Genomic DNA, 22170 nt, shown 5'->3' with positions numbered 1-22170 from the left:
ATGCTGTGTGTAACAGATAAGAGAGAGTGAAGAAGAGGTTGAGCAGTGAAATCTGTGGTAATCTCGTAAACGCTTTGTGTCAATATGTAATAGGGTGACTTACGGATTTCATTGAATCTGTCTTCAGGTAGCATGGGCTCTGTAGGAACATCAGGATCTGTTGAGGAAGACAGAGAGATAGTTAGAAAAGTCCTGTCCTCCAACACAATAGTAGAATAATAATTTCACTCTTTATTTTACTAGGCAAGTCAGTGAAGAACAAATTCTTATTTTCAATGATGGCCTAGGAACAGTGGGTTAACTGCCTGTTCAGGGGCAGAACAACAGACTTATACCTTGTCAGCTCAGGGGTTTGAACTTGTAACCTTCTGGTTACACTAGGCTACCCTGCCACCCCAACTGAACATGATATAGAGGGCCGGTTCCCGGGACACAGATGAAACAGTCCTGAACAACAAACAAAGCACCTTCAAAGGAGAGTCTGCGTTTTAGTCCAGGACTATGTTTCATCTGTGTCTGGGAAAGCAATGTAGAGGCCTGTAGAGACAGGTGTTCTTAGGTCACTGGCTCAAATCCGGCTTGAACGATCAATGTAGGAAAGAAACACTCACCCTTGCAGTCAGCCATGTTCAGATTGTCAAGGATCTTGATATCGTCCACAGCGATATCACCCCAGCTCTTCCTCTCCACCAACCCTTCAATCACCACCTGGAAGAAAGAGAGAACAACCTTTTGTCAACTTTACAACAACCTCTCAACAACTCATTTCCCAATTTAAATCACCTCGCTAATCACTAAGTAGCACTAATCAAACTAAACGTGCCCTGCAACTAAAACAGTGTTGAATGTATACATATCAAACGTACATTACATGGTCAAAAGTATGTGGACACCTGCTTGTCAAACATCTCATTCCAAAATAATGGGCATGAATATGGAGTTGGCCCCCTCTTTGCTGCTGTAACAGCCTTCACTCTGAATCGTCATTGTATGCTGTCGCATTAAGATTTTCCTTCACTGGAACTATGGGGCCTAGCCCGAACCATGAAAAATAGCCCCAGACCATTATTCCTCCTCCACCAAACTTTACAGTTGGAACTATGCACTGGGGCAGGTAGGGTTTTCCTGGCATCCGCCAAACCCAGATTCGTCCATCGGACTGCCAGATGGTGAAGGATGATTCATCACTACAGAGAATGTGTTTCCACTGCTCTAGAGTCCAATGACGGCGAGCTTTACATCACTCTAGCCGATGCTTGGCATTGTGCATGGTGATCTTAGGCTTGTGTGCGGCTGCTCGGCCATGGAAATCCATTTAATGAAGCTCCTGTCGAACAGTTCTTGTGCTGACATTACTTCCAGAGGCAATTTGGAACTCGGTAGTGAGTGTTGTAACCGAGGACAGATGATTTTTATGCACTACGTGCTTCAGCATTCCCGTTCTGTGAGCTTGTGTGGCCTACCACTTTGCGGTTGAGCAGTTTTTGCTCCTAGGCGTTTCCACTTCACAATAACAGCACTTACAGTTGACCGGGGCAGCTCTAGCAGGGCATACATTTGACCAACTGACTTGTTGGAAAGGTGGCATCTTATGACGGTGCCACATTGAAAATCACTGAGCTCTTCAGTAAGGCCATTCTACTGCCAATGTGGTGATTGCATGGCTGTGTGCTTGATTTTATACAGCTGTCAGCAACGAGTGGGGCTGAAAAAGGCAGAATCCACTGATTTGAAAGGGTTGTTCACATACTTTTGTATATATAATGTAGTTGTAATGTATATGAGACATACTACATTGATCTGTCCAATCCTATAGATCAGAGACTCTCTCTCCATACCTGATAGGGTTTACTGGAGTGCGGCACCAGCACGCGTCCCTCTCTCCAGCGGTTGCCCTGGTGACCGCTGACGGTCCACAGAAGTATGTCGGCCATGCCATCCACCGTCTCCTTCCTCTGTTTGATGTGTAGCGTGCCGATGTGCGAGCCAAACATGTGGTACCAGAACGAGACGCACAGGTCAGACTGACTGACTGTCACCACCGGACTGACCAGCCTAGCAACCTCCGTTTCCTGGGCTCCCGTCGCTAGTGTGTAGATGAAATTACCAGATCCACCTGGATGGGACATGACAAGGGGAAAGGGCCAATGAGAAAAGGAAGATGTGATGTCATCACTGTTCAGCTAAAAGGCAGCAGTGGGAAAACAAATCACCTCGTGGCAAACCTTGGTTTTGACAGTTAGAATACGTGTGACCAGCTTTGTCTTGAAGGACTTCGAAAAATAGATTGTGTGTCATACAATGTGTCAGAAGACTAGGTCAACTGGATATAAATGACTTACACAGTTGTCATTAGCTTACGTTGTTGTTGTTGGTGTGTCTGTACCTGTGTGGTCCATGTTGGGTACAGTGTTGATGTGTCTGTGTGTCTGTACCTGTGTGGTCCATGTTGGGTCCAGTGTTGATGTGTCTGTGTGTCTGTACCTGTGTGGTCCATGTTGGGTCCAGTGTTGATGTGTCTGTGTGTCTGTACCTGTGTGGTCCATGTTGGGTCCAGTGTTGATGTGTCTGTACCTGTGTGGTCCATGTTGGTTCCAGTGTTGATGTGTCTGTGTGTCTGTACCTGTGTGGTCCATGTTGGGTCCAGTGTTGATGTGTCTGTGTGTCTGTACCTGTGTGGTCCATGTTGGGTCCAGTGTTGATGTGTCTGTACCTGTGTGGTCCATGTTGGGTCCAGTGTTGATGTGTCTGTGTGTCTGTACCTGTGTGGTCCATGTTGGGTCCAGTGTTGATGTGTCTGTACCTGTGTGTTCCATGTTGGTTCCAGTGTTGATGTGTCTGTGTGTCTGTACCTGTGTGGTCCATTTTGGGTCCAGTGTTGATGTGTCTGTACCTGTGTGGTCCATGTTGGGTCCAGTGTTGGTGTGTCTGTACCTGTGTGGTCCATGTTGGGTCCAGTGTTGATGTGTCTGTGTGTCTGTACCTGTGTGGTCCATGTTGGGTCCAGTGTTGATGTGTCTGTACCTGTGTGGTCCATGTTGGGTCCAGTGTTGATGTGTCTGTGTGTCTGTACCTGTGTGGTCCATGTTGGGTCCAGTGTTGGTGTGTCTGTACCTGTGTGGTCCATGTTGGGTCCAGTGTAATGTGTCTATGTGTCTGTACCTGTGTGGTCCATGTTGGTTCCAGTGTTGATGTGTCTGTACCTGTGTGGTCCATGTTGGGTCCAGTGTTGGTGTGTCTGTACCTGTGTGGTCCATGTTGGGTCCAGTGTTGATGTGTCTGTGTGTCTGTACCTGTGTGGTCCATGTTGGGTCCAGTGTTGATGTGTCTGTGTGTCTGTGCCTGTGTGGTCCATGTTGGGTCCAGTGTTGATGTGTCTGTACCTGTGTGGTCCATGTTGGGTCCAGTGTTGATGTGTCTGTGTGTCTGTACCTGTGTGGTCCATGTTGGGTCCAGTGTTGATGTGTCTGTGTGTCTGTACCTGTGTGGTCCATGTTGGGTCCAGTGTTGATGTGTCTGTGCCTGTGTGGTCCATGTTGGGTCCAGTGTTGATGTGTCTGTGTGTCTGTACCTGTGTGGTCCATGTTGGGTCCAGTGTTGATGTGTCTGTACCTGTGTGGTCCATGTTGGGTCCAGTGTTGAGCGTGGGTGTGCCACTGGACTGTATCTGCCATCTGAAGCCGCTGTCCTCTGAGGTCCAACCGCAGAACGAGGGGTCGTTGGCCCAGCCAAAATCACACGCAAACCACAGGAACGCTGCAGAGCAGGGGACAGATCACAGGTCAGTCTGTCACATAGAGACACACATAAACATTCTAGATTCTGTAGTAGGCCAGACCACAAACTGGTTGAAATAGACCATTGTATAAACATGACTCAGAGGGGATTTGTGATAACCTGAGGGCTCACTAGATTAGATACAGCGAATGTTGTGGAGATGATTTATTTGGGTAAATCACTAGAGGGAAGCAGAGAACTGTGAAACTCAAATATCAGAAGAAAGGGCTCTTGAACTTCACAAAAAACCTGAGACACAGCGAGAGGGAGAGACAATGAGAGGATGGTAAATCCTGCCAGAATAGGGTGGATGGGGGGTGGGACTTTGCACGGAGATGTTGAATAAATCCAGTTAATGTTCTCTTTTAATAAACAGAGCGCATGAACAGGATATGGGCTCATAAAAAAAGATGTACAATGACAATAAGATAGCAGGAGGGAGAGAGATGGAGAGAGAGCAAGAGAGAGAGAGAGAGAGAGAGAGAGAGAGAAAGCGAGTGTGTGTGTGTGTGTGTGTGTGTGTTGTTCACAGCAGCCTACTGAGGGAGATGACTTTATAATGAGCCCCCCACACACACACACAGAGCTGAAAGGCCTTCTGAGAGTACAGTATGTATGTAAGAGTGGGGCAATGGGGAGCTTCGTTTTGTTATCAAATTGGATAAAGAAAGAGACTTCCAGAGAAGCAGCACAAGGGAGATATGTTAAGGATGTCAGCTCTGCCTCTGAAAGCCTGTATATCGGTGTCTGTGCAAGCGCTAAGGCCCCAGCTCTCCAAAGAATAAAAAATGTGAGCCAATATTCCCTTTAATAATCTCTGGGTTTTAACTAGTTTCTGCAGGCAGCAGAATATATTTACCCATTAAACACAAAGGATGGAATTCCCATGTGGAACCACATTTCAGGCACACAGACACATTTTTTCTGAAGAAATGCTGTTCCCAATTAAGAGGTTTTTGGTTTTTCCGTTCTAAGGAGGATTGGAGCAGGGATAGTGACAAGCTCTCTGTAAGATGAGCAGCCCCACAGTTCACATCTGATGAATAGCAGAGGACAGATTTTTCTTCAGTAGACTACTACTGGAAAAAAAAACGATTTCCACCCACACAACGAATGAACCTCACACACATGGATTCTAAGCACCTTACACACGCATACAATCACACAGACACACGTCTTGTATACAGTACATTGATAATACAATGGGTCCTAACCTGGGATGGTGTCCACATCTGTCATAGCCTCTGGCATTGTGGTTCCACCTGTCAAAACAACACAGTGTTAACACAGTTAGCCTAGCCGTAGCCTGGGAAATCCCAGACATAGGGCAACCGCACTAGGAACATTGGTTACATTGTGGGAGGCGACCCGTCTGTCTAGAGAGACTAGCCTAGCCGTAACACATAACAGTGTAGCATAGTTAGCCTAGCCGTAACACATAACAGTGTAGCATAGTTAGCCTAGCCGTAACACATAACAGTGTAGCATAGTTAGCCTAGCTGTAAAACATAAAACATAGCATAGTTAGCCTAGCCGTAACACATAACAGTGTAGCATAGTGAGCCTAGCTGTAAAACATAAAACATAGCATAGTTAGCCTAGCCGTAAAACATAGCATAGTTAGCCTAGCCGTAACACATTAAACATAGCATAGTTAGCTTAGCCGTAACACATTACACATTATTCTGGTGCCAAACGGATGCCCCCTCCTTCTATGTCTCTTTACTCCTACCAAACACGTCCACACTCCCTCTTTCACTATATGTAGGGCCAGGAGGGAGCGAACCAGAGTGACTGAGAGTGCCATGCACATCACTGATCACTGGAGACTGCTGTGCTGAAATGGGGCTGGGAGAGAGGAATAGCCAAAGGGAGAACTCCATGGCGTGTCCCAAATAGCACCCTATTCCCTATGTAGTGCACTGCTGCTGACCAAAGCCCTATGGGCCCTGGGGAAAAGTTGTACACTATAAAAGGAACAGGGTGCCGGTCGGGACATATCCATAGGGAACAGCAACGCATAGAAAGGTGGAAGTCAGGGGCAGTAAGGCAGGTTATTATCAGGTTAGTGGAGAAAGAGGCCAGGCTAGAAAGAGACCAAGGCTGCTGAGAGATAAAAGGCTGAGAGGGAAACACAGCTGGGTGGGGGATGGGAGGAGGAGGAGAGGAAGACAGGTGCAGGTGAGAGGGAAACACAGCTGGGTGGGGGATGGGAGGAGGAGGAGAGGAAGACAGGTGCAGGTGAGAGGGAAACACAGCTGGGTGGGGGATGGGTGGAGGAGGAGAGAAAGACAGGTGCAGGTGAGAGGGAAACACAGCTGGGTGGGGGATGGGTGGAGGAGGAGAGAAAGACAGGTGCAGGTGAGAGGGAAACACAGCTGGGTGGGGGATGGGAGGAGGAGGAGAGGAAGACAGGTGCAGGTGAGAGGGAAACACAGCTGGGTGGGGGATGGGAGGAGGAGGAGAGGAAGACAGGTGCAGGTGAGAGGGAAACACAGCTGGGTGGGGGATGGGAGGAGGAGGAGAGGAAGACAGGTGCAGGTGAGAGGGAAACACAGCTGGGTGGGGGATGGGAGGAGGAGGAGAGGAAGACACAGGTGCAGGTGAGAGGGAAACACAGCTGGGTGGGGGATGGGTGGAGGAGGAGAGAAAGACAGGTGCAGGTGAGAGGGAAACACAGCTGGGTGGGGGATGGGTGGAGGAGGAGAGAAAGACAGGTGCAGGTGAGAGGGAAACACAGCTGGGTGGGGGATGGGAGGAGGAGGAGAGGAAGACAGGTGCAGGTGAGAGGGAAACACATCTGGGTGGGGGATGGGAGGAGGAGGAGAGGAAGACAGGTGCAGGTGAGAGGGAAACACAGCTGGGTGGGGGATGGGAGGAGGAGGAGAGGAAGACAGGTGCAGGTGAGAGGGAAACACAGCTGGGTGGGGGGGGATGGGAGGAGGAGGAGAGGAAGACAGGTGCAGGTGAGAGGGAAACACAGCTGGGTGGGGGATGGGTGGAGGAGGAGAGGAAGACAGGTGCAGGTGAGAGGGAAACACAGCTGGGTGGGGGATGGGAGGAGGAGGAGAGGAAGACAGGTGCAGGTGAGAGGGAAACACAGCTGGGTGGGGGATGGGAGGAGGAGGAGAGGAAGACAGGTGCAGGTGAGAGGGAAACACAGCTGGGTGGGGGAAGGGAGGAGGAGGAGAGGAAGACAGGTGCAGGTGAGAGGGAAACACAGCTGGGTGGGGGATGGGAGGAGGAGGAGAGGAAGACAGGTGCAGGTGAGAGGGAAACACAGCTGGGTGGGGGATGGGTGGAGGAGGAGAGAAAGACAGGTGCAGGTGAGAGGGAAACACAGCTGTGTGGGGGATGGGAGGAGGAGGAGGAGAGGAAGACAGGTGCAGGTGAGAGGGAAACACAGCTGGGTGGGGGATGGGTGGAGGAGGAGAGAAAGACAGGTGCAGGTGAGAGGGAAACACAGCTGGGTGGGGGAAGGGAGGAGGAGGAGAGGAAGACAGGTGCGAGGGCAGGTCAAGTGTGAGGGAAGATGTTCGGTTGAGGGTGGAAGACAGGCTCTGAGGTGCACGAGATAAGGTTTCTCATTAGGTTGTAAAGGGGTAAAGATGGGGTTGCAGGTGCAGGTGATTAGGTGTGTGTGTGTGTTTATGTAGGTATGTGGGCTTAGTATAAAGTGAGAGTAGGGGTAGAGGAGTAGGGGAGGTAGCAGTCTCATGAGAGTGATGTTAGCACCTGTCACTTCGTAGTCATCACCTGTTCCACTGTGGCAGCTGGCCTGGTCATCATCACAGTCGTCTGAAGGGGCGGTGGGTGGGGCGGGCGTGGTGGGGGGATTGTGGGAGCTGCGGAGGAGAGAGGGAGAGAGAGGGGGGGAGAGAGAGAAAGTTAATGTTAATCTTGCGTTCAGCTGCTCCTTTGTAGGGTTTGCGGTATCACATACTACACACACACTACACACATACACCACACACATACACTACGCACATACACTACGCACATACACCGCACACATACACTACACACATACACCACACACATACACCACACACATACAATACGCACATACACTACGCACATACACTACGCACATACACTACGCACATACACCACGCACATACACTACGCACATACACTACACCACATACACTACACACATACAGTACACCACATACACTACACACATAGAGTACACCACATACACCACGCACATACACTACACCACATACACCACACACATACACCACGCACATACACTACGCACATACACTACACCACATACACTACACACATAGAATACACCACACACATACAGTACACCACATACACCACACAAATAGAGTACACCACATACACTACGCACATACACTACACACATACACTACACCACATACACTACACACATAGAGTACACCACATACACTACGCACATACACTACACCACATACACTACACACATAGAGTACATCACATACACTACGCCCATACAGTACACCACATACACCACACAAATAGAGTACACCACATACACTACGCACATACAGTACACCACATACACCACACAAATAGAGTACATCACATACACTACGCCCATACAGTACACCACATACACCACACAAATAGAGTACACCACATACACTACACACATAGAGTACATCACATACACTACGCCCATACAGTACACCACATACACTACACAAATAGAGTACATCACATACACTACGCCCATACAGTACACCACATACACCACACAAATAGAGTACACCACATACACTACACACATAGAGTACATCACATACACTACGCCCATACAGTACACCACATACACCACACAAATAGAGTACACCACATACACTACGCATACAGTACACCACACACATACACCACACACGCAAACATATACAAACACATACAAGGCAGGCCATGCCAGTGGATTCAATCACTGAGCTATTAACAGCCCCCTTTTATCAGGATACAGAGGAAGTTTAGTGTGAATAGAGCCGGTGGATGCTGAGGCTTTAGGTTTGTGTCCCAAATGGCACCCTATTTGTGAACTACTTTGTGAACTACTAAATTGTGAACTACTTTTGACCAGGGCACTACTTAGGGAATAGGGTGCCATTTGAAACCGAAGCTAGATTTGTGTTTAGACTGGAGATCAGATGCATGGGTCTAGAATTGGGCTGGAGGCTGGGCCCCACCCTGGCCTATAATTAGGGCCCACTGGCCTCGTTGGATGTGGGCAAGGCCACAGTTCTGATCCATGCTCCGCTAACACACAGCCTGGATGTGTTTACCCTGACAGAGTAATGAGTGGGCTTTCCCAGGACAGTGAGAGGGAGGGAGGGAAGAAGGGAGGGAAGAAGGGAGGGGGATGGAGAGAGAGGGAGATTGAGAGAGAGGGAGATGGAGAGAGAGGGAGGGAGATGGAGAGACAGGGATATGGAGAGAGAGGGAGATTGAGAGAGAGGGAGATGGAGAGACAGGGAGATGGAGAGAGAGGGAGATGGAGAGACAGGGAGATGGAGAGACAGGGAGATGGAGAGAGGGAGATGGAGAGACAGGGAGATGGAGAGACAGGGAGATGGAGAGACAGGGAGATGGAGAGACAGGGAGATGGAGAGAGAGGGAGATGGAGAGACAGGGAGATGGAGAGAGAGGGAGATGGAGAGACAGGGATATGGAGAGACAGGGAGATAGAGAGAGAGGGAGATGGAGAGAGAGGGAGATGGAGAGACAGAGAGATGGAGAGAGAGGGACATTGAGAGAGAGGGAGATTGAAAGAGAAGGGGAGAGGAGAGAGTGCATGTGTAATCTAGAATTCCCCTCTGCTATATGAAATATTAGTGATCAACCTCTGTCAGATTCAGGGTGGAGGGGTCATTGACAGGGTCAATGCTCTAGCTGGAATTTATCTGTACTCCTGGGGCTTAGCTTACACACCACCACTCACGTACCTGTGTCTGTATTTGTGTATGTGTGTGTGTGTGTGTCTGCGTCTGTGTCTGTGTGTGTGTGTTTTTGAGTGTGTGGTGGCATTAACAGTGAAAACAAGCATTATCATCCTTCTAAAGCCCCGGTGGGACTCCATGGCTTACACAGGGCTGCGCTCGCTACAGCCCTGAAATCCAATATGTAAATCCACTTAGGCCTGGCCAGAGCATGTTCTCATAGCAGGGAGTTGAGGGAGGGAGAGAGAGAGACGACATAGAGAAAGACAGGTGGAGAGAGAGACACACAGAGAGAGAGAGAGAGAGAGAGAGAGAGAGAGAGAGAGGGGCGAGGTGAAGAGAGCGAGACAGAGAGAGAGCGAGGCAGACAGAGGGGAGAGGAGAGAGAGAAAGAGGAGAGTGGCCCCAGAGAAAGGATGGAACAGGGACTGGAAGAGGTTGGCAGTAATCCTCAGGGCAGATGGGGTTTCATTTGATCCCATGTAATATGTATGAGCGGTCTTGCTTCAGGAATGGCTTTGATGCAGCATGCATGGAGACTGGACAACTGTCCCTCTCAGGGAGAGATAGAGGGGCCTATTGGGCCCTGGACAGCTGTTGACTCCACGTGGAGAATCGTTCTAAGCATCTTTAAATACCCCAACCTTGACAAACACCATGTATTCAGTCGTAGAACTGTCATCACACAGATGACAGAAGATGTGTGTGTGTGTGTATGTGTGCGTCAGTGGAGGCTGCTGAGGGGAGGACGGCTCATAATAATGGCTGGAATAAAGTCAATGGAATAGTATCAGCCACATGGAAACCGCATGTTTAATGTGTTTGATATCAGCCATTATTATGGGCCGTCCTCCCCTCAGCAGCCTCCACTGGTGTGCGTGTGTGTTTGTAGTATACATGTGTCTACAATTAAAATGCGTGTGTGTGTAGGATTCCATTTGCGGCCTACCTTCGATCTCACAGCCCAGGAGCTCGAGGCGCAGGCCCATCCCAGCAGGGGTGGACCTCTCTGGGTAAACCCTGATGTATCGGGTCAGCAAGGGCTCCACGGTCCTCAGCTCTGGTGTATCGTAGTTCTGATTCCCCTCGAAAATCTGTGGAGAGGACCACCTGTGTTAGTTCATCGACAACAGCAGAGGAGAAGTCCGACACCGTACACACTGCAGCTGAGAGAGAGGCTGAGATAGGCCGATACAGATACAGAGAGAGACAGATACACACAAGAGAGAAAACGAGAGAGAAATGTTCCTGTCTGATAATGTCATTGCTCTCTCTGATGTCTCTCTCCTATCACAGAGACCCTAAGGCAGACTTATTCCTTCCTTTGGAAAATGAGCAGGGCTCGAGCAGGGCTGAGAGAGGGGAGAAAACAATGGAAGATGGACCAGATTTCTCCGGCTGACATCTAAAAAACACTGTCGGTGGGACTGTAAACGAGAGCCCGGTGGCTACAACTAGCACCTGCCGCCCCAGCAGGACACCGCGGTCAAGGGCAGCCTCAGCTCACTCTGTCTCGGCTCAGCCTCAGAAGTCCTCTATTTAGAGGAAAGAGAGAGGCTAGGGGCCTTTTTCTTTGGGAATAACGTAGCGAAGGGGTAAGATAGAGGAGAGGACTAAATGCTTTCTCGTCGCTCAGCAGTTCTGGTCTTGTCATCTGAATAAGACAGGAGGATTCTGTTTGGGAATAACAGAGGTACACGTAGAGGCGAGGAGATGAAAGGACAGGAGAGTAGAGAAGAGGAGAGGTAAAGGAAAGTAGTGGAGATGAGGAGAGGAGAGGTAGAGGAGGGGACAGTGATGGAGTGTAGTGGATTAGTGACCATTAACACTGGAACACGTCTTGTCTGTCTTTGATGCTCGGAGGTTCTTAGGGAAAGAGGGAGAGATGGAGGAACGAGTAGGACAGGAAGATGCCCAGCCTCTCACTCCTTCAGAAATCAACCATTAGGTGATCTGGAACACACTTACACCACATCCTGTCGGAGAAAGTTGTAATTGGGGACAGGGCTGTAGAGGTACTTCCTGGAGGTGTGCGTCTGTGTGTGTGCGTGTGTGTGTGTGCGAGGCGTGTGTACGGTGTGTGTGTAAGGCGCTGTGTGCGCGTGTGACACACTCAAAGCATGCCCACGGCGGCAGATACATCTAGGGTCGTTTCTGCGTGTCACACGCGCTCTCTCAGCTCTCCTGCCTTCTTCTCCGCTCTCTTGAGTAGAGTGCGATTCTACTGTAAGGCTTGAGCAGCAACAGCGGAATACTGAGAGGATAGACGCTAGGCAGGGGTAGGTCTAGGAGAAACCTTACAGATGGTTATCCTAATGTGCTATGAAGTACTACCCAAATGGACTTCATAAATGTTTCAACATCCACGGTACAAAGGATGGGTGAAAACTGACTCAACGTCACTGGTATTCAGTTTGGAACAGGGAAATAATTTCCCATTAGATAGTCAACAAAACCCTACTTTCTGTTAACTGCTCAACATGGTAAACACAACAAACAAACAACCAATGAAAACGGCTCTGACCTTTGGCTTGTTGCCGCTGGCGTCCTGGACCATCTTCCAATCAGATCCGTTGTTACTGTATCCCAGTCTGAACTTCTTCATGAACACCTTGTTCTCTCGGTGTTTCCCTCCCTGGATGATGAGCCCTCGTACCAGCTTCTCCTCCCCCAGGTCCACCTGCAGATGAATGGAGAGGAAACACGTTATAAGCAGTTCATAGATACTCATGACAGGCTCATAATGCATTATACCTGTATGCCGTAAGTAAAGTGATTCCAAACTGTTTATTCGTAATCTCATCCTCATTTTGGCCAAATTCTTTGTACGTAAAGGTAGGATATATTCTCAGAAAAGATGTTATATGAACCAATGATATTTCATAACCATCGAACCTATCTCTAATTGCAAAGCCCGCCCAAAAACATAAGAATAGTCTATTAATATAGTTGATCTAACCTGTAGCCACTCTGAGGTGAAGGGCTGGGGTTGGGGCAGCAGGGTCCACCCGGAGCGGCTGGTCAGCAGGCGGGCGTTCTCGGGTACCCAGCTCCGGTCCGTGTGGGACGAAGCTGTGATCTGGGCATCAGTGATCAGGCCCGATACCATGCCAAGCATGCCTGAACATGGATACTCTGAGAGGGGGAGAGAGAGTTAGAGGTTAGCATAAGTCTTTCAATGAGCAAGAGGGATTTGAGAGAGAACCTGAGGGGGATATTTTATCACCAGTCCGAGGAGGTTGTTTTCCATGGTTTATGTGTTAATAGGGGAAAAGAGAGGGATGGGTTAAATGACTGAGACAGTGAGTGATAGTGATGGTGTGAGAGAGAAACACTCTCTCTTTGTGATGCCTCTCTCTCTCTCTCTCTCTCTCTCTCTCTCTCTCTCTCGCTCTCTCTCTCTCGCTCTCTCTCCCTCTCTCTCTCTCTCTCTCCTAACCGCTTGAATACTAATGTCTCCGCCTGGAGTGTTTGTCTCCCGTCATCCAATTAAAACTCTCCCTTCCTTCAGCGGTCATTTCTACCTGGGAGTGCTATTCTTTCATCTTGAACACCCTCTCTCCCTTCATCCCCACCGTCCCCCCTTTCCTTTTGTCGTTCTATACCTCTGCTCTAATTTAGCCCTGTGTTCTCCGAGCTTTCATCCCGAATCTGTGTTCGTTCATTTTCGTCCCCTTGAGTGCCTTGTGCATTCTACCTTTCATTCTACCTTTCATTCTACCTTTCACTCTACCTTTCACTCTACCTTTCATTCTACCTTTCACTCTACCTTTCACTACCTTTCATTCTACCTTTCACTCTACCTTTCACTCTACCTTTCACTCTACCTTTCATTCTACCTTTCACTCTACCTTTCATTCTACCTTTCACTCTACCTTTCATTCTACCTTTCACTCTACCTTTCACTCTACCTTTCATTCTACCTTTCACTCTACCTTTCACTCTACCTTTCATTCTACCTTTCACTCTACCTTTCACTCTACCTTTCATTCTACCTTTCACTCTACCTTTCATTCTACCTTTCACTCTACCTTTCATTCTACCTTTCACTCTACCTTTCACTCTACCTTTCACTCTACCTTTCATTCTACCTTTCACTCTACCTTTCATTCTACCTTTCACTCTACCTTTCATTCTTTCATTCCTTTCACTCTACCTTTCATTCTATCTTTCACTCTACCTTTCACTCTACCTTTCACTCTACCTTTCATTCTACCTTTCACTCTACCTTTCACTCTACCTTTCATTCTACCTTTCATTCTACCTTTCACTCTACCTTTCACTCTACCTTTCATTCTACCTTTCATTCTACCTTTCACTCTACCTTTCACTCTACCTTTCATTCTACCTTTCACTCTACCTTTCATTCTACCTTTCATTCTACCTTTCACTCTACCTTTCATTCTACCTTTCACTCTACCTTTCATTCTACCTTTCACTCTACCTTTCATTCTACCTTTCACTCTACCTTTCATTCTACCTTTCACTCTAGCTTTCATTCTACCTTTCATTCTACCTTTCATTCTAGCTTTCACTCTAGCTTTCATTCTACCTTTCATTCTAGCTTTCACTCTAGCTTTCATATGCCCTAACTGCTTGCTGCTGGTGGCTGTTTCACTTTGTGCCGTTTGCACCTTCCGGCTCAGAAAAATGTTCAGGCAATGAATCCACACACACAGGCTGACTGTCTTGTCTGTCTCCTGACTGACCGTCTCTTTCCTTTCCATCCACTTAATCAAAAGAGTCTGCAGTGACCTGCAGTAACCAATATCATATTTACAATCTGCTCCCAGAGAGAGGGGTAAAAGGAGATATATTCTTGGATTGTCTGCGACTGTATGAAACTCAGTGTAACTCTGCCAAGAAGAACAAGGCTTCATTCAATCTTTATCATCGTTATCACAGTTCCTGTTCAAAACAGAGAGGAATAAACTAGTTCTACGTGACTCCCAGGAGACCCGAACGAGTCCAAATCGAATCAGAGAGAGAGCGCCGTGGTTCCTCAGGACAGGACCAAACGCTCACGGGGAGATTTGTCATCCGTTTGAGGCTGAGAATTTCTCTTTCGTCGCCTGCCAAGCGCCCTGTGAGTGTGATCCCTGTGATCTCTGATGGAGCCATGTCAGAGGGAAGCTAAGGCACTCCACTGCGGTGGGCTCACGCTCTCACTCTTTGAAGCGGATGGATAAGAGAGAGTTAGAGAGGGGGGAAGTTTGGGTGATCAGAGCACCACAGGTCATCTGCTGTGGTCACGAGCTTTTAATGCACCTCAGTTGGAACTGTTTTGGGCGGCACGCACAGCGGACACACCCATAAACCGACAGCGCGTGTGTGTAGTGGCACACCACTGCAAGGGGCAAGGCTGAGCAGGGTAGCCTAGGGTTTGGCTTGGGAACTCTGTGGCTAAACACACACATAGGCTTATTTACCAATAGAACAGCCGAGAGTCAGCAGTCAGAAGTGATGAGGTTAATGCAGGGCACATCTCATGTGCAAAGACCAGATAAGATTAGACACAACCTGAAGGCCCTCCCACTGGGCACAAATGTCAATTCAAAGTCTATTCCACGTTGGTTCCATGTCACTTCATTGAAATGACGTGGAAACAACGTTTAGTTCAGTGGGCTGTTTCTCTGTGGGCTTAGATCGGACCACTTTGATATCTCCTAAAAAGCATTTGTCAGTAATCTCTCTGAATGCAGGACTGAAAGCAGCCTTAAAGCAGAACCTCTCGAACCTGACCAGAGAATTACAGGATCACGCTCTCTCTCTCTGTCTCTCTCTGTGTCTCTCTCTGTGTCTCTCTCTCTCTCTCTCTCTCTCTCTCTCTCTGTCTCTCTCTGTGTCTCTCTCTCTCTCTCTCTCTGTCTCTCTCTCTCTGTCTCTCTCTCTCTCTGTCTCTCTCTCTCTCTCTCGCTCTGACTCTCTCTCTCTCTCTCTCTCGCTCTGACTCTCTCTCTGTCTCCTCTCCTCTCTGAGCGTGTGCAGAACATCCAGCTGGCAGTGTGATCAGAGTGGTGCCCTGCCCGCCGTCGGCTGATGAGGTCACAGAGTGGCGCTCCCTGCTCCTGTGATGTGTCTGCAGTGCGGTGTGTGTGTGTGTCCCCGCAGTGCGGTGTGTGTGTGTGTATGTCTGTACGTGTGTGTGTGTGTGTGTCTGCAGTGCGGTCTGGTCTCACGTCCAGCTGTGTGCCAGCAACGCACTGCCCTCTGCATATACACTCATACAAATGCACACACGCTCACGCGAACACACATACGCACAGACACGCACACACAAAGGCACGAGCTCTCACACACACTAACAAGCACAAAAAACGAACACATACGAAAGCTAGCGTACACAGACAGACTCGCAGACCAACAAATGCACACACATACATTAAGCCCTTCGCAATGCCATAAAATAAATGCACGTTGACAAAGAGGTAGAGACGCTGTGAACCTGACCACAATCAAAGCCCTGTAGTGGCTGGAAGGTTGCCAGCATCACGCTGATGAAGATCACTGCAGACTTTGTGGACCCAGCAGGGGGCTGAGACTGAGGGGGTTGAGGAAAGGACAGAGGGTAGGACAAGAGCCACGGAGACGGTGTGTGTGTGTGTGTGTGTGTGTGCGTGTGTGTGTGTGTGCGTGTCTATGCTAAACTACTCTGCCTGCCGGCCTGCCTGCTGTTGATGTCATCCATATTGAATGAGGTACATCTAAACATCAGGTAACATCAATGCGTAATCATCTTCATGCGCCTCTCCTTCATAATGTAGAAGGCAGCACTCGCCTCAGAGTAAACCCTCTCTCACTGGGCTCTCACTACTGTGAGTTAGGGAGACACCAACATGTACACCATAGTTACCCGGAGGAAAATGGGAGAGGGTTATGCTTTTTCAAATTTAGTCCAGGGAAGGGTCATGTAATTTGTAATCGTCGTAATGCGATATTACTCAGGGTTGGAGAATGAGTTGCTTATTATAGTATCTCATGTGTGCCCGATGCTGCCCCTCATCCTTGATTCTCTGCTGGGCGCGCAATATCAAGTGCACCTAGTGTGGTCTCAATCAGCCTGCCCTGCTCTTATTGATGTAAACCCTACTGTGCTGCCTAACCAAGGACTGTATTGTGTGTGGTGGCATTTCAGGAGGCGAGTTAATTTGTGCAAAAAACGCAATATCTGTGCGCACATACTAGGCCTACTGATGTACTGTTCAGTTCGAGAGAGAGAGCGTGAAGGTGAGAAACAGGAATGAAGGTATTTATTTGATTTATTCTGGGTCCGCATTGGCTGTTGCCAAGGCAGCAGCTACTTTTCCTGGGGTCCAAAGCTTGCTACTGATACGATTGATTTGAATACAAATGAAATAGACCTGATTATATAAAACGATCTATAATTGCGCTTTAGTCCGCAATGCTTTATGCTAGAAACAAGCTGTAAAATGCTGGGGAAAGACATGAAGCCAATGGATGTGGGATATACTTGGATTGTCTCTATGACTTTCAGAGGCTGCAACCTTCTATAGCCGAGGAGCAGTGGTGTAGTGCTCTTTTTTGGGGGGTTTAGGGAGCGCAAAAAAAGTTTTGAAATGACGTCTTAATTTCTCGATCAAAGTTTGTACCAGACCGATTGAATATCACTATGGAATAGGTGCATAACATGCATCCTCCAATTGCCACGTTTGCCCACTTGCCCACACGTCTTGCCTCAGGAACATTTTATAACCTCAAACACCAAGTTAGGCATTCCTCGTTTCAAAGTAGGCCATCATCTGTCAATGGTGAATGATAATTCTTCCTGTTTAACAGGTGAAATGCCCAAACTGCATGCCAGTCACTTCAAGTCAATCAGTTTCATGGGAAGATGCATTTAGAGCTTCTAGAATGACTGTTTCTTGAGCGAATTAAAGCAGATGGCGTGAACAAACGACTATATTAGCATTTCTTGTAGGTCTATTTTGATTCAATCTAAGTATAGCCTGTAGTGTGTGCACTGTTGAGTTTTAATGATTGTTGAAAGAATATTGGACTATTCAGCTTCAGACAAGAAATGACTGAGGAGGTGTTTTTGGTGTAACATACTGTAATATAGTCCTACTACATACAGTATGCTACAGTAGGCCAATATGGTATTATACTATATATACAAAAGTATGTGGACACCCCTTCAAATTAGTAGATTCTGCTATTTCAGCCACACCCGTTGCTGACAGGTGTATAAAAATTGAGCACACAGCCATACAATCTCCATATACAAACATTGGCAGTAGAATGGCCTTAGTGAAGAGCTCAGTGACTTTCAACGTGCCACCTTTCCAACAAGTCAGTTTGTCAAATTTCTGCCGTGCTAGAGCTGCCCCGGTCAACTGTAAGTGCTGTTATTGTGAAGTGGAAACGTCTAGGAGCAACAACGGCTCAGCCGTGAAGTGGCAGGACACACAAGCTCACAGAACGGGACCGCCAAGTGCTGAACCGCTTAGCGCGTATAAAATAATCTGTCCTCGGTTTCAACACTCACTACCAAGTTTCAAACTTCCTCTGGAAGCAACCTCAGCACAAGAACTGTTTGTCGGGAGCTTCATGAAATGGGTTTACATGGCCGAGCAGCCGTACACAATGCATAGTGCCAACTGTAAAGTTTGGTGGAGAAGGAATAATGGTCTGGGGCTGTTTTTCACAGTTCGTGCTAGGCCCCTTAGTTCAAGTGTAGGGAAATCTTAATGCTACAGCATACAATGACATTCTAGACGATTTGGTGCTTCCAAATTCCAACCCCATTGAACACCTTTGGGATGAATTGGAACGCCTTCTGCGAGCCAGGCTTATTCACCCAACATCAGTGCCCGACCTCCCTAATGATCTTGTGATTGAATGGAAGCAAGTCCCCGCAGCAATGTTCCAACATCTAGTGGAAAGCCTCCACAGAGCGGAGGCTGTTATAGCAGCAAAGGGGGGGACCAACTCCATAGTAATGCCCATGATTTTGGAATGAGATATTCGACAAGCATGTCCACATACTTTTGGTCATGTAGTGTACTGGATATACCGATCTGCTATGTAAAATACTAATGAATCACTTTGTGATCTTGTGAGACATATATTCAGCAGTGATCTAACTTTACTAAATGAGCACCATTGTGAGAGGTGATACTCTTCTATTTGTAATAATAATAATAAGAAGAAGAAGTGATGCATAGGACTATTAGATGTAGGCCACATCTTGATGAGGGTTATTTTGAGCGATTTGAGCGCCCCGCTGAAAGGACAGCTGTGGTCAGGTATCGTTATGAGTTCCAGTGCGCAAGGTGTTCCGTTGAATTATCTGAACATAATGGAAGACGCGCAGTGAATATGGATCCTAGATGTCATTGGTGTGACGAGGTTCATGCAGGGCATCAGTTTGTCTGCACACACAATAGAGTTGGTACGTTTCTGCAAGCTAAGACTGCTTTGAGGACAGATGTTTTAGCAACCCCTGGTAGAGTTTTCTGTCTGTGACTGTTCTTGTTTCGGTCGGATTTGGCGCGCTCAAAGTGACGTTTGCAGACACGCCTACAATCCATAAATCCTCAATGATATGTTGCTGTATCCAGGTATCACTCATTATAAATTATATACAGTCCCTTAATAAATCATTTCAGCTACTCTTCTAGATGAGGAGGAAAATATCACCCAGGTACATGAGCGATGAGAGGCCTAAACAAATCGTAAAGGAGCACTGTACTCATTTTACCGAAAGGTCAAACAATATACCATCCACCAGCAGTGACTTGCATGCATTTGAATGTTAAACTAACACCTCAAATGTATTTATCCTTTATTTAACTAAGTCAGTTAAGAACAAATTCTTATTTACAACGACGGCCTAGGAACAGTGGGTTAACTGCCTTGTTCCTCAGCAGAATGACACATTTTTACCTCGTCAGCGCGGGGATTCAATCTAGCAACCTTTTTGGTTGCTGGCCCAACGCTCTAACCACTAAGCTACCTGCCGCCCCTATGTAACGCTAAGTGACGCTAAGTAGCGTCTGGCTGCCAGACAGAGAGATATAGAGGGATCTCCGTGGTACTGACCTGATATTTTACAGCCGTACACCTCGAAGCGCAGAGCGATGCCTGTTTCCCAGGCGACGGGCCGGATCCGGATGTAGCGGGTGAGCGTGGCTTTGGGAAGCCTCTTCCTGGCCACTTCAGTGGGGTTGGTGTTCCCTTGGAAAACCTGGGAGGAGAGGAGCTGTTCATTATTCACAGAGTTTGTTTAGTGGTTTAGTGTAGTAGTAGAGCCACCAGGAGAGAGGCCTACTGGGCCAACTGAGGCCTTGGCCTCGCCTCACACAGTGCTCCAGAAACAGAGCTCAATGACGGGGCACAGGCCATATGCAGGCCAGCCTCCCTTCATTGTTCGTATTAGGCTACTGTCTTTAGACAATATACGATACACTGTATCATTTCCTGAGCATGTACAGAATATGGAAACGACTGTTTCATACTTAAACATCCTACGTTTTTGATATGAACCATATTCACCGCAGTTCATAATACACCAACTATTGTGATTGTGACCCAGCAGCAATTTCAACCATATACAAACACCTTCACCCTACAGTTGTATCCAACTGTGACACGCACGCACACGCTGACAACACCCTACAGTCCATCACACATCACCCTGGCTAAGTCTCACTCTGTAGGCATCCGGTGGTACGGTGGTGTTAACCCCGCGGCAGGAGAGTGCTAGCCAAGCAGTGGCGGTGTGTTGCGTGGCAGTACAGCTCATCTGGGCTAAAGTGAAGGTGAACGGAGGCAGCGCTAAAACGCCAGCAGGCAGGGCCAACGGGACCATTAGTCTGCTCAAAAGCCTCTCTATCACTGTCCCTTCATCCCTCTCTCTGTTTCCTGGGTAATGGTTGTCAACGGAGTCATCCACTCTCCTATATGTCACGCCGGTCGGCGCTCCTCTCTCTCTGGCGCCTCTGTCGCACCAATAACTATTAAATGGCTTTTTTCCAGCTAGCTAGCACCATCACCATCCCACTACAGCTTCAACCTGCAGGCTCAGCACCTAGTAAATAGGACCTACTACTCACAAAAGCACTTTAGAGGCCGGAACTGAGAGACAGGGCTTTTCACATCACCTTGCTTTAAAAAGAAAACGGTGTACTTTGGAGAGGTCGTAAAATAATTGGGCCTGAGGGGCAGGGGGAGGGGGTATATATTACAGACACAGACACAAAGAGAGCTGCTCTGGCCGCTATGGGGAAAACATGGCTGCCCTTGTGAGTAGCACACACGCAATGGTGACTACCTACAGGTTCCACAGATCCTTAGCCTGGTCAAACGAACCTCTTGATGGGCCCGTGGAGTGTGGACACCCACTAATGGAGGTTTGTTTACAGACAGAGAGCCTTCTGGTCTGTTTCACAGGCTGATAACTGATCGATCGTCAGATCCAGTCAGATCATTAGGTTAGCCACTCTCTGGTCTCTGGTCTGGTCAAGACTCTCTCTCTCTCTCTCTCTCTCTCTCTCTCTCTCTCTCTCTCTCTCTCTCCTCCCCATTCCATTCATCCCTGTCACTCCTGGTTTATTAAAGGCTTTGTCAAACGCTCTCCTTCTTCAGACAAATACCAGAGCCTGACACACAGTAAACAATGACTTCATCCAACTAAATGACTACTGTAGCGTCTTTATGAGAGAGGCAGTAGTACTGCACTGTAAATCGTTTCTCACACAATGCATTAGCATACCACGCTAAGCGCATAATAGTATGATGGAGAAAACGCTGTTCCACAGAGACAGAACGGAACACAGACCAGACCAGACCAGGGGCATTCCCCTTTTGTTGAGATATTGTGTGGCTGAAGCAGAGATCCAAGCCAATACTAAGGAGGAGAGCACAATTCAACTCTGGCTGAAAGCACGGAAATATCGCTCTGGATAAGAGCGTCTGCTAAATGACGAAAATTTATATGTTGTGAGTTTACATGACTGGCATTCTGGGTCTGGTTGGCCATTGTGCCACAGCTCTGTAAGTCTTCTGAGAAATGTGTCTCAACTAGTGTCGATGCATGTCTTCTGCTTTTGCTACATGATTCGAGTATCACTGCGGTAATACATACGGTGCTGAAGTATAGGAAAAGATGACGTGCTTATGATACCATGCAACGTTAGTGGTAGGCAGTGGGGTACAGAGTGGGCGAAGAGTAATCTCTCTTACCTTCTGTTTTGAACCCTCCTTCAGGGTGATCCAGTCTTCTCCGTTAGAGCTGACGTCCACCTTGTACGACTTGACCCAGTAGGTCTTCTTGGTCTCCTGGGAAACGGCCCCCTGTGTTCCGACGGCCGTCACGAACCGGAGGAAACCCAAGTCCACCTGAAGGGAGAGGGACCGGTCAGTCAAATCTAATGGCACACACAGTACATACAGCAAGACTTTGGGTTTTAGTGCAAAGAGA

General features: G+C 48.0%; 1 protein-coding gene across 1 annotated transcript in view; it reads right to left on the bottom strand.

The window, feature by feature from the left end:
• The window catches only part of LOC115105094 (neuropilin-1a), a 79700-nt gene that overhangs the window by 3424 nt on the left and 54106 nt on the right, over nucleotides 1-22170 (bottom strand). Inside the window, 12 exon segments of the mRNA XM_029626695.2 lie at nucleotides 104-157; nucleotides 612-708; nucleotides 1839-2116; nucleotides 3613-3756; nucleotides 4992-5039; nucleotides 7513-7614; nucleotides 7617-7622; nucleotides 10678-10822; nucleotides 12253-12408; nucleotides 12688-12863; nucleotides 19791-19935; nucleotides 21933-22088. Of these exon segments, the coding sequence (XP_029482555.2) occupies nucleotides 104-157; nucleotides 612-708; nucleotides 1839-2116; nucleotides 3613-3756; nucleotides 4992-5039; nucleotides 7513-7614; nucleotides 7617-7622; nucleotides 10678-10822; nucleotides 12253-12408; nucleotides 12688-12863; nucleotides 19791-19935; nucleotides 21933-22088 (1507 nt within the window).

The sequence above is a fragment of the Oncorhynchus nerka genome, linkage group LG22 (genome assembly GCF_034236695.1).
Source record: "Oncorhynchus nerka isolate Pitt River linkage group LG22, Oner_Uvic_2.0, whole genome shotgun sequence".
Taxonomy (NCBI): domain Eukaryota; kingdom Metazoa; phylum Chordata; class Actinopteri; order Salmoniformes; family Salmonidae; genus Oncorhynchus; species Oncorhynchus nerka.
Note: the sequence above shows the minus strand (reverse complement) of the source record. Positions and strands in the feature narration are given on the sequence as shown.